The 16,839-nt window shown below is 40.4% G+C and overlaps 1 protein-coding gene and 1 long non-coding RNA gene across 2 annotated transcripts in view; one reads left to right on the forward strand and one right to left on the reverse strand.

The window, feature by feature from the left end:
* The window catches only part of gabrr2a (gamma-aminobutyric acid type A receptor subunit rho2a), a 106,136-nt gene that overhangs the window by 38,156 nt on the left and 51,141 nt on the right, over positions 1 to 16,839 (reverse strand). The window contains exons 4-5 of the mRNA XM_074659967.1: positions 2,464 to 2,687; positions 15 to 97 (exon numbers count right to left, since the gene is read on the reverse strand). Coding sequence (XP_074516068.1) covers positions 15 to 97; positions 2,464 to 2,687 — 307 coding nt within the window. The remainder of the gene's footprint in view (positions 1 to 14; positions 98 to 2,463; positions 2,688 to 16,839) is intronic.
* LOC141783786 (uncharacterized) lies at positions 12,284 to 12,860 on the forward strand. Its single transcript, XR_012597357.1, has 2 exons — positions 12,284 to 12,533; positions 12,769 to 12,860. It is a non-coding gene; the product is annotated as an uncharacterized LOC141783786 (long non-coding RNA).

A 16,839-nucleotide genomic window follows, 5' to 3' on the forward strand; every position in this document is an offset into this window, starting at 1 on the left:
AAACATTTACTCACAGCTCTCCAGCTCCAGTGAGCAGGTCTGAGAATCCAGAGGGAAGCGGCTGAAGTCCATGTTACAGGCTGCTGTCACCGTCACTCTGTTCAACAACAGAAACAAGAACAGACACTCAAGATGAGAACTAGTGCAGTGTATTCATTCACTAATGTCACTGAATTATCTTCACTCCATCACATGGGGACTAGAAAAGACCTCCACATAGTACATGAATACCATGACAGCATGTCTATCTGCTGTGTGTCATTCCTTGTTTTCTGTGGCCTGAATCAAAAGACAAAGGTTTACTTTATGCTATTTTTGTTAATCTGAATGTGAGCACCAGTGAGCACCATGAGTTGGCATGAAGGATGAAAGTAATGCCTTTAAGCAGTGGTCCCGAAGCAGGGTCCGGGCCCCCCTCAGGGGGGTGCCATACATCACAGGGGGTTCTGCTCTGAGGTTGACAAAATTAGATTTGCGCATGCATAACTAAAATCATAATAACACACATACCAGATAATTTATATAAAAGTCTGTATATAAAATCATTTAAAAAGATATTTCTTTGCTACTTAGTAGATCACATTCTGTTTAAACCCGGTATTTGTGCACAGTTGCAGATAAAGATCAGGCTAATAAAATTAGTATTATACTGTTTGTAGAATTAGATTCCAGTGGTGGCTGCGTAGGATTATATATATATTTATATTGTATATGCAAATTCAATTTAACATCACTCATTTATTTAAAAGGCTCAGTTTTAAAGTTTGAGGCTGCAGTTTGCCCTGTTATGATTTGAGCATATTTGTATGCTAAATGCAGTACCTGTGAGGGTTTCTGGACAATATCTGTCATTGTTTTGTGTTATTAATTGATTTACAATAATAAATATATACATACATTTGCATAAAGCAGCATATTTGTCCACTCCCATGTTGATAAGAGGATTAAATACTTGACAAATCTCCCTTTAAGGTACATTTAGAACAGATAAAAACGCAATTAATTTATGATTAATCGCGATTAACTATGGACAATCATGTGATTAATCGCAATTCAATATTCTAATCGATTGACAGCTCTAATTTTAAGCCAAACTATGATGTTTTTAATGAACATAATCAAATAGTTTTGTTTCAATTTACAGTGTGTCCGTAATCTGGGAGTAAATATGTTTACTTCTAAAAGTTATTGAGAATGCAGTTTAGTTGTATGGGAATGTTTGTACAGGAAATCATCACATTCAGGAAGTAATGTTACTATTTACAGTAAGATGACAGACCAGATACTACCTCCAAAAATATCCAACTGAAGATTTGAATTCACACATATGTAATAAATCTTATTCTGCTGGTTTCTGATCTGCTGTCCAGAAAAGAGTCTGAACCAGAATGTGAGAGAGACTTTCATCTGTGGACGTTAAACTAGATACATCTAACTCAATTTTTCCCCCAAATTGTTTAAATTTTTTCAAATACTCTAAACTCATCATGGCATATGATGACTCTATGGTCCTGTTTTGACTGACGTACTGGGAGCTTGTGAGTGAGTGAGCCTACAGGTTGGTATGTACTGTGTGGAGGTGCTGATTAAAGTGATCAGTCAGACTGACATATGACTCTTGAAATGGGATAAAATAATTCATGAGTTTCCATGTCATGGATTTGGACATATAGACTTGAGCTGAACTACAGTCAACACTTCAAACATGTCTAGAGGACTCCTGTATCCTCCTTGCTGTGTCCCCTGCTGCATTAAGTGAATGTCAATGTAATGTGAGCAGAAGAAGTAAACACGCACATGGATCTCTGTGGCTGCAGACTAAACAGTAGCAGGATTTGTTAAATTGTGTAATGAAGTCTGCAGGGCTTCAGTAATGGATAGCGGGCTTCATTTGCACTGGATCTTGTATATACTGTAGTGCACATTGGCACTAATTGCACAGTTGAATAAATAAATGTAAAGCCGGGAACAGATTTTAAGATTATTGAAACCACCTCTGGATTAAGATGCCAGAGAGCCACCCAACCAAAATAAGATACTGGTCCCCCATTAACCGCCATTCCTTCCACTCTGTGCAGTTTTTCTAGGCTGGACAACTACTCGGCTTCAGGTTTGGCTGTGTAGAAGTTTGTTTGAACACAAATCAATGTAGTAACATGCAACATGAAACACAAAACTGAAATAATGAAGGTCTCCGATCTAGATTTTGCTACTACTGTACTGCATAATGTGTCTCCAGAGAAGGCTGTGTGAAGTCTGATAAATATCCTCAAGTGATGTCACTCTAATCAGCTTCGCTTGGGACTACAAGTTTAAAATGAAACTAGAATTACTCCTTGTGGTTGTCTGCCTCCGCCTCAGTCAAGTTACAGCTAACATCCATGTCTGTCCAAAATACCATCATTTCATCATTTGATCCTGTTAGACATTTGTGAATAAGTGAGTTGCTGAAATGCTACAGACCTCAAGCTGTAGAGGACATGTCCATCAGGAAAGACACGAAGCATGATGTTATCGGTGGTGGTGTCGTGGATGAAGGACCTCTTGGAGTGGACAAAGAAGACATCAGGGACCCAGATCTTCTTCACCAGACGACCATCAAACGTCATGCTCTTGTTGGTGCTGCTGGTGAATGACAGGCGCTCATCCTTCCAGTAGTGCCTCAGGTACAGAGTCATGGTGAAGTCCTGGTGGAATCAAAGGAGAGAAGGATGATGTTCATCAGTCTACACCCCTAAAACATTACATTTTTAGTCCGTGAACGACTTAAAATCCCAATGAAATAATAATAATAATAATAATTCAAGTTCTAACACCCTGATCTATTTATTTCACCCTATCTACCTATGCTCACTAAGTCACGCCCACTTTTGAGTGATGAAATCAAATCTCTGGACGACATATATTCCTTATTAATGAGAGAAAATATGACAAGTCTTAACTCCCTTAAAAATCAGTGGGAGGGGGACCTTGGTGTTGTTATTTCAGATACTATCTGGTCAAAAATGATGAGGGGAATATACTCATCTTCCATATGTATGAGACATACTGTCATGCAGTTTAAAATTTTTCATCGACTGCACTGGACCAAAGTTAAACTATCCCAATTCAAATCCGATATAGACACCATGTGTGACCGCTGCAAGCAGAACCAGGCCACTCTAATTCACATGTTTTGGGATTGTCCTAAACTATCTAATTTTTGGCAATTAATTTTCAATATGCTTTCCAAAACTACCGACAGATTCTTAGAACCATCAGCTTGTCTTGCTTTGTTTGGGGTGGTACCACAAAATTTTACGTTAAACAACAATAAACTAAACCTTCTATCTTTTGCTACGCTGGTGGCCAGACGGCAAATTTTGATTAGATGGAAGGATTGCAACCCTCCAACATTTGCACAATGGCTCAGAGACATGTTATATTTTATTAAGTTGGAGAAAATTAGGTATACTATTAAAGGGTCAGCCGAGAAGTTTTCATTGATCTGGCAACCTTTTCTTAGTCACGTTGACTCTTTAGACTCAGATAACTTTGTGGCTGATTAAAGTTTGATGTATGTGTGTGTATGTATGTGTATATGTATGTACGTATATGTATGTACATATATGTATGTGTATGTATATGTATGTGTATGTATATGTATATGGATATTTGACCAGGAACATTTCAAAGGAAAAGTGCCCTAAATGACAGGGTGTAACGCCCTAGACCTCTATCAATTTATCATGATTTATGTTTATTTATTATTATTATTATTATTTATTTATTTTTATTTATTTATCTATGTATTTATATTCATTTTTGTACACTTTATATATATATATATATATATATATATATATATATATATTTTTTGTTTTTTTGTTTTTTTGTTTTTTTGTTTTTTGAGTGCCCACCGGGTATTGTCATGGGTGGGGGGTGGGGGGGTTATATACCAGTCCAAACATGTTTGTGCAATGGATTGTAAGAGTTGCATTAGCAAAATGTATAAATAAACTCTGTTTAAAAAAAAAAAAAAATCTCTGGACGATTTGATGAAATCCCTCTTAATGACATATACATGTATCCCATACTGAGTTTCTCTCAACACACTCCTGATTTACTGGGTCTTTAAAGTCCAGGTAAAGCAAACATAAATATGTGTTGTGAGTTTGTCACACCACAAAAAAATGTTTTATTATCCATCCACCCAAATTCAAACAGTCAAAAATGTATTAATGGATATTAATGGATGATTAAGGTCTCTGTTCCCAAACAACCGGCTATTGGCCAGTAGCTAGTAGTGCTAGTAGCATGACAAACAGAATTTCGGCAAATATATAAAATTAGGTATCAAAATGGTGGAAAAATAAGCAGTGTTCTCTGCTCTGAAACGCTGAAGGTTCTGAAACCACGGCCAAAGAGAGGGTTGATTGCTTTTGTAGTCACAATATATACTGTACAACTTTTCTTGTTGGCCATCTCACTACTGTGCGCCACTTTTGCACTATGTTAATGTAAATGCTCTGTGGGCAGAGCATGAGCACCAGAGACTTCTGCTAGAGTCAGCTAACTTCCTGTTACCCCTATGCTAACTTGAATGGGGGATAAAATAACTCAATCGTGCGGCTCTTCTAGACTTTCCAAATGTTATCAGACCAAACTGATCAAATCCTGAAAGTGAAACGAGACATTTTGCTCAAAACTATTTATCCATCATTTTACAGCCGCAATAGTAGCGACGGAGTAGAAATAAATACATAAATAAATAAATAAAAATAAATTGTGAAAGTGTATAAGATCGTAGAACATTATTTCTATAAGTATATGATGGTCATCACCATGCTCTATTATGTCTCCTAAGTTGTTGCGGCAATTTTGGGGTTGATACCATTTGTTACACAGATTTGGTGCTACATTTAACCATTTTTTACCACTGAAGAATTTATAAAAATGATCAATAATCCCTCCAGAATACCACAATAAGACACCCAGACCTTGAGGAACACCACAGAAAAAGCCATGCTGTGATTTGGTTTAAAAAACTTTTAACATTTGGAGATTTCTGCAAAAATTGCATTTTGCTTGTGTTGAGTAAACTGCTCAGAACCCCCTTATTGTCAATCTAGCTAGGAAAGCCATCCATCCTCTGAATGCTCTAGGTCTCTAGTTTGATCCATCCATCCTCTGAATGCTCTAGGTCTCTAGTTTGATCCATCCATCCTCTGAATGCTCTAGGTCTCTAGTTTGATCCATCCATCCTCTGAATGCTCTAGGTCTCTAGTTGATCCATCCATCCTCTGAATGCTCTAGGTCTCTAGTTTGATCCATCCAATCTCTGAATGCTCTAGGTCTCTAGTTTGATCCATCCATCCTCTGAATGCTCTAGGTCTCTAGTTTGATCCATCCATCGTCTGAATGCTCTAGGTCTCTAGTTTGATCCATCCCTCCTCTGAATGCTCTAGGTCTCTAGTTTGTGGTTGTAAAGTTTCATGAGGCTGGGATTATCCTAGAGGTCACCACAGGTCGTTTTAGACAGGGAGGTCAATGAAATGTCTCCTATGGGGACTAACATCATCACACATGAATACAGTTGGGCTCATTGGATCCATCAGAGTCTCAGCTTTACAGTGATACCCAATTTATGGAATTCAAGACTGTCTAGGGACCCCAGTATGCAGAAATATTTAAATGCATCATTTTAGAATAGGAGACAATAACACATTTATACTGCATGTGATTATCATAAAGTGGGCATGTCTGTAAAGGGGAGACTCGTGGGTACCCATAGAACCCATTTTCATTCACATATCTGGAGGTCAGAGGTCAAGGGACCCCTTTGAAAATGGCCATGACAGTTTTTCCTCGCCAATGGATTCCTCAGGTTTTAAGTTTCATATGATATCTGCATCTTCACTCTAGCTCTAAAACTGAACATGCTACAGCCTGTGACAGACAGAGGTACTACATAGTTGACAGTCTTTTCACATTTTTTTTTTACTATTTCCAGACTTTAAAGTGAGACTATGGAACTTTTGTTTCACCACTGTGGCCAAAAATGGGAGTTGTGGGGAAAAAGAACACTGAATTTCATCTCATTTCCCAAACTGTTTGTACGTGAGTCGCTTTCATTTCCCCCTCAGGGATCAGTGAAGTCTTCTCTTATCTTAACGGCTGACAGACTGACAGACAGTGGAATGAGATCACATGCAGGGAACAACAAATAGGCCTACTGTATGTCTCCAGGTACGCTGCTTTTACTTCTTGTTTTACTCTTGTGATAAAACCATTGAAATGTTTATCTGTGACATGCTAAAATGTAGTGTAACAGTAGCACAGGATCAGTATCAAGAACTAATATCTTTCTATATTTAGCTAACATTAGGCATTTCTCTAAATGTCTCACTTTAAAGGACCAGTGCGTAACAATTAGGAGGATCTAATGGCAGAAATGGAATATAATATTAATAATAGGGCTGTCACAGTTAACGTGATAACGTGTTAATGCAAATTCATTTTTAAAGCCACTAAACGCCTTAACACAACTTATGATTTTTAGGTTGTAGCGGGCTCACTTTTAAAGATAAAGTAAAGATACTGGTATCATATGAAACTAGATGACCTGATGAATCCATCGGTACCAACCATGTCATACTAGCTTGTAGTGAAGGAGGCTAAATAACGCTCCAAACTAACACTAAATCTTGTCGAGGAAAAACTGTCAAGGCCATTTTCAAAGGGGTCCCTTGACCTCTTACCTCCAGATGTGTGAATGTAAATGGGTTCTATGGGTACCCACGAGTCTCCCCTTTACAGACATGCCCACTTTATGATAATCACATGCAGTTTGGGGCAAGTCATAGTCAAGTCAGCACACTGACACACTGACAGCTGTTGTTGCCTGTTGGGCTGCAGTTTGCCATGTTATGATTGGAGCATATTGTTTTATGCTAAATGCAGTACCTGTGAGGGTTTCTGGACAATATCTGTCATTGTTTTGTGTTGTTCATTGATTTCCAATTATAAATATATACATACATTTGCATAAAGCAGCATATTTGTCCACTCCCATGTTGATAAGAGTATTAAATACTTGACTAATCTCCCTTTAACTACCTGGTGTTTAGTAGCATTTGTTAGGAGGTGCGAGGTGTGTCTCTGCAGCAAGTATAAATTAGGCACACCTGTAGTTGGGTTCATTTGGTCCGGACCAAGAGGAAAGATTATAGCCTACATTGTTGAATTTTAGTTCTGGTCCGGTTCCTGTTCACACTGACTTTTTACAAATGAACCAAGAGGAGTAAACAGGAAGTTCCTCAGAGTTACAGGAAACTCTCCGATTGTCATCCTGCATCATCAGGACCAACGTGGGGAAATCAGACTCTGGTGACTGACGGAAGGTCATGCTGCACTTTAATGCTTCTGACTGCAAATGGATGAATAATGACTAACAGGCATGTTGTGATGATTCGGGGAGTTAATGAAGTGACAAAGTCCACAGAGTCGGATACAAGCGCAGTAGTTTTAACAGCTTTTAACCTGTTGATCAGGGAAAAAACCTGCAGTGACGAGTATACGTGTTACCATGGTTACCAACTGAATTGCATACAGTACATGGCCTTATACAGATCAATTACAGGATTGCTTCCTGAACATATTTCGCCATCAGCAGATGGATTCATTAGTAGTTTAGATGCTAAAATCACATATCTGCTATAATAACACATATCACACCACAAACATCACCAGAGACCAACCTTTCAAACAGTCTCGGTTCGGTTGTTTGGTCCGCACCAGGGTACGATTGACAGCTTTCACACCCGCCCCAATGAACCAGGTTAGGTCTGAAAGCACCCTGAATAGCTGCTGTAAGTAACCGTAACCCTGACCCATGACTGACAGGAGCTGACCAACCAGTGAAATCTGGCTGCTGTGTGGACCACCAGACGGCCATTAGTTGGGAAAACTGGCCACTGTTTAAGTGCTTTTAGTCCTCAGTTGTCAACATTTAATTAGATTTCCTCCCTTTCCAGTCTCCCTTCCTACTGACTTCATGATACGAGCAGTTATTCTGCCTGACAACTTCCCAGGAGACAATAATTGAATCCAACTATTCAAAGCTTCACAGCCCCGTACATCTTTAAGGCCTTTCCCCGCCCCCTTTCTAGCCCCGCCCCCTTTCATAACTCATGAACCGTTTGTCGTAGTGTCTTGTGGGAGGTGTCAAATCACTCAGCAGAGTTCCTGTTTCATTGGTAAAGGTTATTCCCGCCCCCTACACATTACCGTTCATCGCTGCTCGCAGCTTTAATTTATATTTGTTTTTCAATCTATGTGGAAATGTGTGTGTATCTAGTACTGTAGGGATGCACTGATACCGATACTAGTATCTGGTACCAGGTCCGATACTGGGCTCATGTACTCGTACTCGCAAAATGGCTCCAATACAACGGCACCGATACCACTTTACGGTGGTGCGCCCGACCCCGCGGGGCCAGGATCCCACCTCAGCCAGCGTGCACCGGCCCTCACTTTCATTGCGCCACGGGGTTTTGCTTGCACCTTCTGACTCGCGCGTGCTCTAGACTCCTTGGTCCGTGTTTCAAGACGGGTCGGGTGGGTTGCCGTCATCGCCGCAGACCCCTGGCGCCTTTTACATGGGCCGAGCCCTGATCTGGCGGCAAGACACGGTTGGGGCGCACTGAGGACAATTCGCCCCGGTCGACAGTCGCACCGGGAGCAGGGGGCTGTCCCCGGCGGGGAGAGAGGGCGCAGCGAGCCCTTTGCCACGGTGTGGTGAAGTCCGGGCAGGGAGTGCTGTAAAGCTGCGGCCGCGAGCCACCTTCACCCTAAGCCTTTCCAAGCCGACTTTTATGTCCGCCATGTGAAGCACTTTGTAATGAGAACTTACAAATAACCTTCATTATTATAATTATGATTATTATCAATACCACAAAATATGTTTGTTAACAGATGAAACCTTCATTGCACAACATGAGACTAATAAAATCTAGAGTTAAATATTACAACTACACAGAAAGTTGTAACTTTCTACAACATGTGGTGTTTGCTGTCAAAACTAAGAGCCAAACAGCTCTTTGATCAGACAACCGCCAGGCTTTTCCCATAATGCCCATGGTCTTGCAGTCGATGGAGAGCAACTGGAGCGCCTGGCTCTAAAAACTGCGGCCGCCTCGATCTCGTGAGGTTATCGTCACCCACGTGGTCACGACGTCAGAGCAAGTCGGCATCAAGTCGGGCACAAATCTAACCGGCATGCATCGCCAGTAGTCTGGCTCATCTCGAACGAGCCTAATGCTGAACGAACCAGGGCGGCAAACTTTATTACTCCTTTCATCCTTGACAAAGGCAGCGCAGACCAGATCCACTTCTTCTGTTTTTACCTTTCACAATAAAAGCCCTAGACATATAATGTACATAGGCGAGTATTTCACATTTTCGTGATGTTTATTCGTTAGTTGCATGGAGTTGAAGTCACTTCAAGGTAGAAAATGGAATTAACTGAAATTTCTTCACCATAAAGAGCTACAGGAATGAGTTCTAAAACCTGGAAATGCATTTTAGCACCGGTTTCCTCGTCTAGAAGTCAGTGGGTTTTTAGTTAGATGCCTGAAATCAGGTCTCTGGTTAACACAAGCTGAAGAGATTTTAACATTTTGTTCTACGACATAAAGTACATCAATAAATCTCCCACTCGTGAATTTTGTAAATTTTATTTGTCTTAAAAGAGGCGGTTGCTAACAAGTGTCTAAATGAGACTACTAAATGTCATCACGCCGACTCGTCGTCCTTCACAGCCTCGTTGTGTAAACTCACGTTAATGCGACCGTGGTGTAGCTGGTTTACAGCCTAAAGTTTTTACTTCTTGTGATTGCATTCACACTTCAAAAATCATAAAAGTGGTGTTCATTTATGAAGATTATCTTGCTGAACAAAACATGTAAGTATCATAAATGTTTGTTTGCCACAGAGCTGATTTTCTCCCAAACACAATGAAACAATCCCATTGGCTGTTAGTGGAGGGAACCAGGGCGAAGCTAACTTCCTGGTTGGCCTACAAAATACGTCCTCCCTGGACCACTCTATTATATCTACAGATCATTTTAGCCTTCATTTCACAGGAGGAAACTGTATGAGACTGTATAGATGACTGTTTGTGCATGAATATTGTATATGATCATTGAACAAGTTGTTTTACACTGACATTGCTTTTTCACTAAAAAAGATTAACCAAAATTCTCTACCTGACCACCTCCACAGACAAATTCCATACAACATATTCAGCATTCTGTCAGAAACCTAAGCGTGATTTTTAATTCCAGCCTCAATTTACATGTTAATGTCATTCAATCGTGTGCCTTCATCTAAGGAATATTACCAGAATCCCTTAAATTTTGCACGTAGACTAAATCCAATGTCAAATCATACATGCTTATGTTTCCTTATTGTAAATATCTTTTAACAGGCAATTGTACAGAATGTAGCAACAAAAACAAAACGTATTACTCGCCCTTTTAATTTCTTCACACTAGGTGGCAGTTTGTTATAGAACTATACGTATATTGTTGATTTTGAGATTGTACGTATAAAGCACTTCATAGTCCCAGAAAAGTTCCTCTCTCTGTTATCAACATACACACACAGAGATTGTCAGGCAGGAACCTGCTGGCTGTTCTCACTGTGAGGTTTAACATCATGTCTACACAGCAGGCGAAACAGAAGTAGCACATGATCAGCTTCAGTCCTCTGTCTGGGTCTACACAGGATGTGTTCAGGCACAGTATTGAGTGTAGGTCACCTACATTTTGGCAGCAGTCAGAGCCCAACACACAGTCACTGTAGTTAAATATCGTGAAAATAGATTTAAATTGTAAAAAAAAGGTCCCGTAAACTTATTAGGGCTGTCAAAGTTAACACGTTGATGCGTAAACGCAATTTTTTTTCAACGCCACTAATTTCTTTAACGCCTTAACGCAATCGATCTTTCGGAGGTTGTAGAGGGCTCAGTTTTAAAGCCTCTAAAGATACTGGTATCATATGAAACTAGAACCTGATGAATCCATCGGTACCAACCATGTCATACTAGCTGGTCATGAAGGAGGTTAATTAACGCTACAAACTTACGCTAAATGTTGGTGAGGAAAAACAGTCATTTCCATTTTCAAAGGGGTCCCTTGACCTCTGACCTCCAGATATGTGAATGTAAATGGGTTCTATGGGTGCCCACGAGTCTCCCCTTTACAGACATGCCTACTTTATGATAATCCCATGCAGTTTGGGGCAAGTCATAGTCAAGTCAGCACACTGACACACTGACAGCTGTTGTTGCCTGTTGGGCTGCAGTTTGCCATATTATGATTGGAGCATATTGTTTTATGCTAAATGTAGTACCTGTGAGGGTTTCTGGACAATATCTGTCATTGTTTTGTGTTGTTCATTGATTTACAATAATAAATATATACATACATTTGCATAAAGCAGCATATTTGTCCACTCCCATGTTGATAAGAGTATTTAATACTTATAGGATCAGACTACACAAATCTAGCCCGATTTTGAGGCGATTTTGTCGTGGCCAACAAATAACCAGTCGTGGCCGATTATGAACGAGAATCGGGCGTCTTTACCCGTGTAGTTTGACATGCTAAACGACCTATTATGCAGCGTCTGGGACGCCCAACGAAACCCAGAGAAGTCTAGCCTGTCAGAATTTTTTTGTCTTGACACGCCTAGTGTGACATCTCCAATGACGTGTTCCTTTGCGTTGACCAATCAGGTCGCAGTCAGGTCACTTGGTAATAAACAAACATGGCGAAAAGCAGGAGGGATGCAGAGTTTGCTGCTGTCAGGTGGGACAACGAAACTGACAAAAAGTTCATTGAGTTGTAGCGACTGTACCCCTGCCTGTCTGACGTTGCGTCGAGGGAGTACCATGACAGAGTCAAAAAAGTCAAATGTTGGCGAGAAATAGCAAAGCACTTCATCAACCAGGTGAGTAGATATGCTATGATATGCCCGGTCATAATTGCGGGAATATGCAAAATTATCATTACCCCAGTAGCATATGGTTAGCTAGCCACTAAGTTCAGATCTAACGTTACAGTAGACTATTTGATGCGGCCAACAAAGCCAACCCGGCTTCTTGTAGAATAAAGAACTGTGGAAATAAAATGACTATACGTGAAACTTGCTGTACCTGTTTGTATAGTTATTTGGATGCTACCCAGTAGATGTGTAAATAATGACCGAATGGGCCGACGTCTACACTGTTCCTGTTCTGCCCTGAGTGCGTTTAAAATGCTAAAAAGACCAAGTTGACTGTTAAAAATGTGTTTGTATTGTTATTCTCAGAAAAGATTGTTGAGCTTTATTTTGAAAGCTGGAAAGATAGTGTAAACAGGAAGCGGGTAACAGGAAGTAGGAAGTATAGAGGAGACCTGAAAACAGAGAAAGAACATGGTGCAGTTGTATAGTTTCTCATGTTGAATCCAGTGTAATCCTGCATATGAATCCCTCAGAAAGCAATGGCTGTAAGTGATATATGTTCTTTACATGCTTGAGAATTGATATTGATGACTTTGATGGGCATTTTTCTAAGATTTGTACAAATGTAATAACTTTGTGTTAACGCTCATAAGATAACTTTACCGCTTATACTTACTTGTTACATACCTATTGAATTATAAGTTAATGGTAGGTTATTTATATTTACCTGTTTTTGTAATAGCAGTTCATTAAGTACATCTTTTGTATTTTCTTTTCTAGTTTCACTCCAATTCAATGTGTCATCTTGACTTGACCTGCTGTGAAAGAAGTCATTAAAGGAGCAAGCACGCTCACTTCCTGGCTCTTGAAAAGGAGTTTGGCTGGCTGTTTATTTATGTTAACACTTTGGAAGTAAAACACATACAGAGAACAGTACAGTTCCATTTGCTTTTAATGTTATAGATGTAGACCCCACATTTTCATTTAGTTTCTCTTCTAGAAGATGGGAGAATGGATGGATAAAGATGGAGACATAAACGGTTTTATGTTCGGGAATGATGCACAAAACTCTTTTATCAATACATTACAGTTGGAGAGGTACAAACCAAAGCTGCTTCACTGAGAACACAATATGGAAAACTGCTCTGTCCAAAAGCAAGTGGAAGTGGTGACAAAGAGCTTACACCCAGGCAGAAATGGATATTAAAGAACTTGTTTCTGCGATCATTTGTGGTCCACAGAGTTTCTCAGACCACCCTGAATGTCAGTAGGCTGTTACAACAGCTTCTATGTGGTTACAACCTATGAAACAATGAATGTTATAGCCTACTACATACAATAAAGCAAAACTGTCTTTTAAAACTCAAAATGATAAACTGAAACTGCTTCATATTGTGTTGGTATTATTTGCGATTTGAATGTGCCTTTGAAAATAATACACAGCAGCCACAAGGGATTAAGATAATAAGGGTTAATAATAAAAGGTGGTGCGTTTGCTCAACAAGCATTACAGATGTCCCATGTGTCATGCAAAACTGTTTAAATTATTAGTACCTATAGCTAGCCAAGCACAAGTGTTGTACAAAGGCCATTTTGACCCAGATGTGCTTCCTGCCTTACATTTATATTTGTATTTTTTATTCTAGGTAGATGACAAACAGCCTGTCAACTCAGATGCTACAGAGGGGGCTAGTGATGACCAGGAGACAGAGGAAGATGTGTCTGAGTCTTCCTCTACACCTCCAAATATGGTGCAGATGACAACTACATCAAGACCATCAACTCCAATGATCTCACGTGAAAACACGTCATTGCATCCTGGTCAGGTGCAGGCTGAGGTGCGCCCACATTGCGCACCTCGGCACTGGCCCTTGCTTACTCTGCAGCAGAATACTGTGCCCCTGTTTGGTCCAGGTCACCCCATACACACCATGTGGACACCCAGCTCAACACAACCATGCGAATCATAAGCGGGACTATTCGTTCAACACCACTCCCCTGGCTCCCTGTCCTATCCAATATAACCCCCCCACATATCCGGCGAGTAGCATCTACTCAAAGGATGCTTCAAAAGGTCGAAGACTCTCCCCATCTACCAATCCATGCAGACATCTGCAACCCACCCACTGCCCGTCTTCCATCTAGACGACCAATATGGAAGAATACCCCACCAGCCGACTTCACCACCCAATGAGCATGGGAAAAGGAATGGGAGTCCAAGGATGTCCCAAACAAACATCTGGTGTCAGACCCCACCCTACAGGGCCCTGGCACCAACCTGCCAAGGATACAGTGGTCAACTCTTAATAGATTCAGGTCCGGACATGGCCCCTGCTTGGCCAGCCTTCACAAATGGGGCAGCAGCCCAAGCCCATTGTGTGCCTGTGGAGAGGTGCAAACAATGGAACACATCATTGAAGCTTGCCCGCTCCACAGTCTAAAAGGAGGGTTAGACACCCTCCATACAGCAGACCAGGAGGCAACTGCATGGCTCAAGGACTTTGCATTCGCTAAATAAATAAAAGGTGCAGGCTAATGAATGTGATAGAGCACATTACACCAAGGTCAAACAAAAGTCAAAGGACAGAGGATCTGATGATATTGAAATTGAGAAGGTTGCCATTTTAAAGACTTTGTCCCAAAAACTGCCAGTCTGGATGTTAATGAAACATTTGGCAGACAGGTAGTAACTGAAATTAAGCAAATTAAGGATTCAGTGACCAAGATGCAACTCCGTCGAAACATCCTTATGATGATAGATGATGCACATGAAGCTGAGAGCAGAGACCTGAGATCCCCATCACACCCAGTCCCTCAAAGCACAATACAGCCAATGTACATCCACCAAACACCTTGGCAGGGAAACACAAGTCATAATATCCAGCCATCTTTCCATCAAAATTCAACCAACCACATGCCAACAACTGCTCCTCCTTGGCAGCAGTACATGACCCATATGAACCAGAGAGAGACAGGTATGACACTCTGTGAACACAGTTCCTTCTCCTCTGTGGTGCTGGACTGCACACTGTGAAATGTTACTGTTCAATTTAGTTAGCAGCCATGTTGTGCCTTGAAAGACACCTGAGGCCTGGACTACGAAGCAGGATTTGGCGTTATCGAGGTAACTTCAGGGTTAACTCAGGGTTTTCCGTCCTACAAAGCTGGATCACTTCTTACCCGGGTAGATTGCCAGGGTAATTTATGCTGAACAGCTAACCTGCTCTAGAGCAGGTTATGTTCCAGATAAGAGATCAACTCGTATAAAAGCACCGCCTACTGACCAATCAGAGCTCAGTGCGGTGATCGTATGATAATATTACACAAATACGAAGAAGTTTAAGTCATAATCCAGACTAAAAACAACACAGTTTAAACTGACAAATGCAGGAAGAACAGCTGGATTTATGCTGTGGGTGCTGTGGGATTTTTCATACTTATTTTTTAACTTGATCTTGAGTCTGTTTCACACCCCCTGAGACGGGGACGCAGCTAAAAGAAGGGTTAAATAGTCATACACGCCGTGTTGTTAGTACTGGTCATGGTTGGGTATAATCCAGTCATCGATTATACATTTAAAAGTTATTTATATCTAGACGACTATATCTGACTTTTGAGTGTTCCGTTAAATTTATAAGTCTTTTAATTTACGCAGTCATACATCAGGAGTTTTTTCTTTCACCAGCTGTCCTTCCTGCATTCAGCAGCTTTAACTGTGGGATGTTGAACTCGCTTCGTAGTACAGGCCTCTGAAGTTTACCAGATTTATGATAAAGTTATTGCAAGGTGTTATGATAAAGCTGCTGAGCCATATTTGCATAGTGGGCATGTTTATATGACCTATGTTTATTTATGTCTCCTTGTGCTCAGGTTTCAGTAATGAGCCAAACTTTCTTTGTTCCCTTGAGTCACTGAAATAATATGTTAAGGGTTTTCCTTTATCTAAGATACATTTCAGATAAAGGGAAAGCCTTAGATATTTAAATTGTATTGATTTATTTTTATGAAGCTTAAAGCGAAAGTTCAGACAGGAAGACCCTTACGCCCGGGCCACACAGCGCGCTTCAGGCTCGCCTGACGGCAGCGTCACGTCGTGGCCGCGTCATGCCCACCTAGGGTGTTCACACTAGACGCGAGTTACCCACGTCTCGGGAGCGTCTCGGAGCTACCTGTCAGCTGTGTTTTTGCTGTTGCTGACAGCCCTTTCTTTCTACATAGAGTTTGCCTTTTAATGGCCATTTAACTTCATAATAAATGTGATTTATATTTATTTAAGACAAAAAAGGGTAAGAACTGTGTGGTAATTTGTAAATATTATTAAAAACAAGCAAATAAATTCATACATAAATATTAATATATAGCCCATATAAATCCCTCTTTTCTGTCAGTGAAGAGGGATTTATATATATATAAATCCCTCTTCACTGACAGTGAGGAGGGATTTCTATGGGCTATATATATACATATATATACATATATATATATATGTATATATATGTATATATATAAATCCCTCTTCATTGACAGTGAAGAGGGATTTCTATGGGCTATATATATATATATATAAATCCCTCTTCACTGACAGTGAAGAGGGATTTCTGTGGGCTATATATTAATACAAAAAAATAAATAAATACATTAGTAGTAAGAGAGAGCCTACAGCAATCCCTCTTCACTTTGACTGGCACAGTTTTAAACAACATTTCCAGGGGGTTTCGGGTTCCTGTTCTACAGCATTCCAGGTTGCGGCTTTTATCGAAAACGACTTAATTTACATCTGGGGCGGGACAGCAATTTACATTATAAATGCTGATGTTCCGACATCTCAGGCAACTTGGAGCTTTTCACCAC

The sequence above is a fragment of the Sebastes fasciatus genome, chromosome 15 (assembly GCF_043250625.1).
Source record: "Sebastes fasciatus isolate fSebFas1 chromosome 15, fSebFas1.pri, whole genome shotgun sequence".
NCBI lineage: Eukaryota > Metazoa > Chordata > Actinopteri > Perciformes > Sebastidae > Sebastes > Sebastes fasciatus.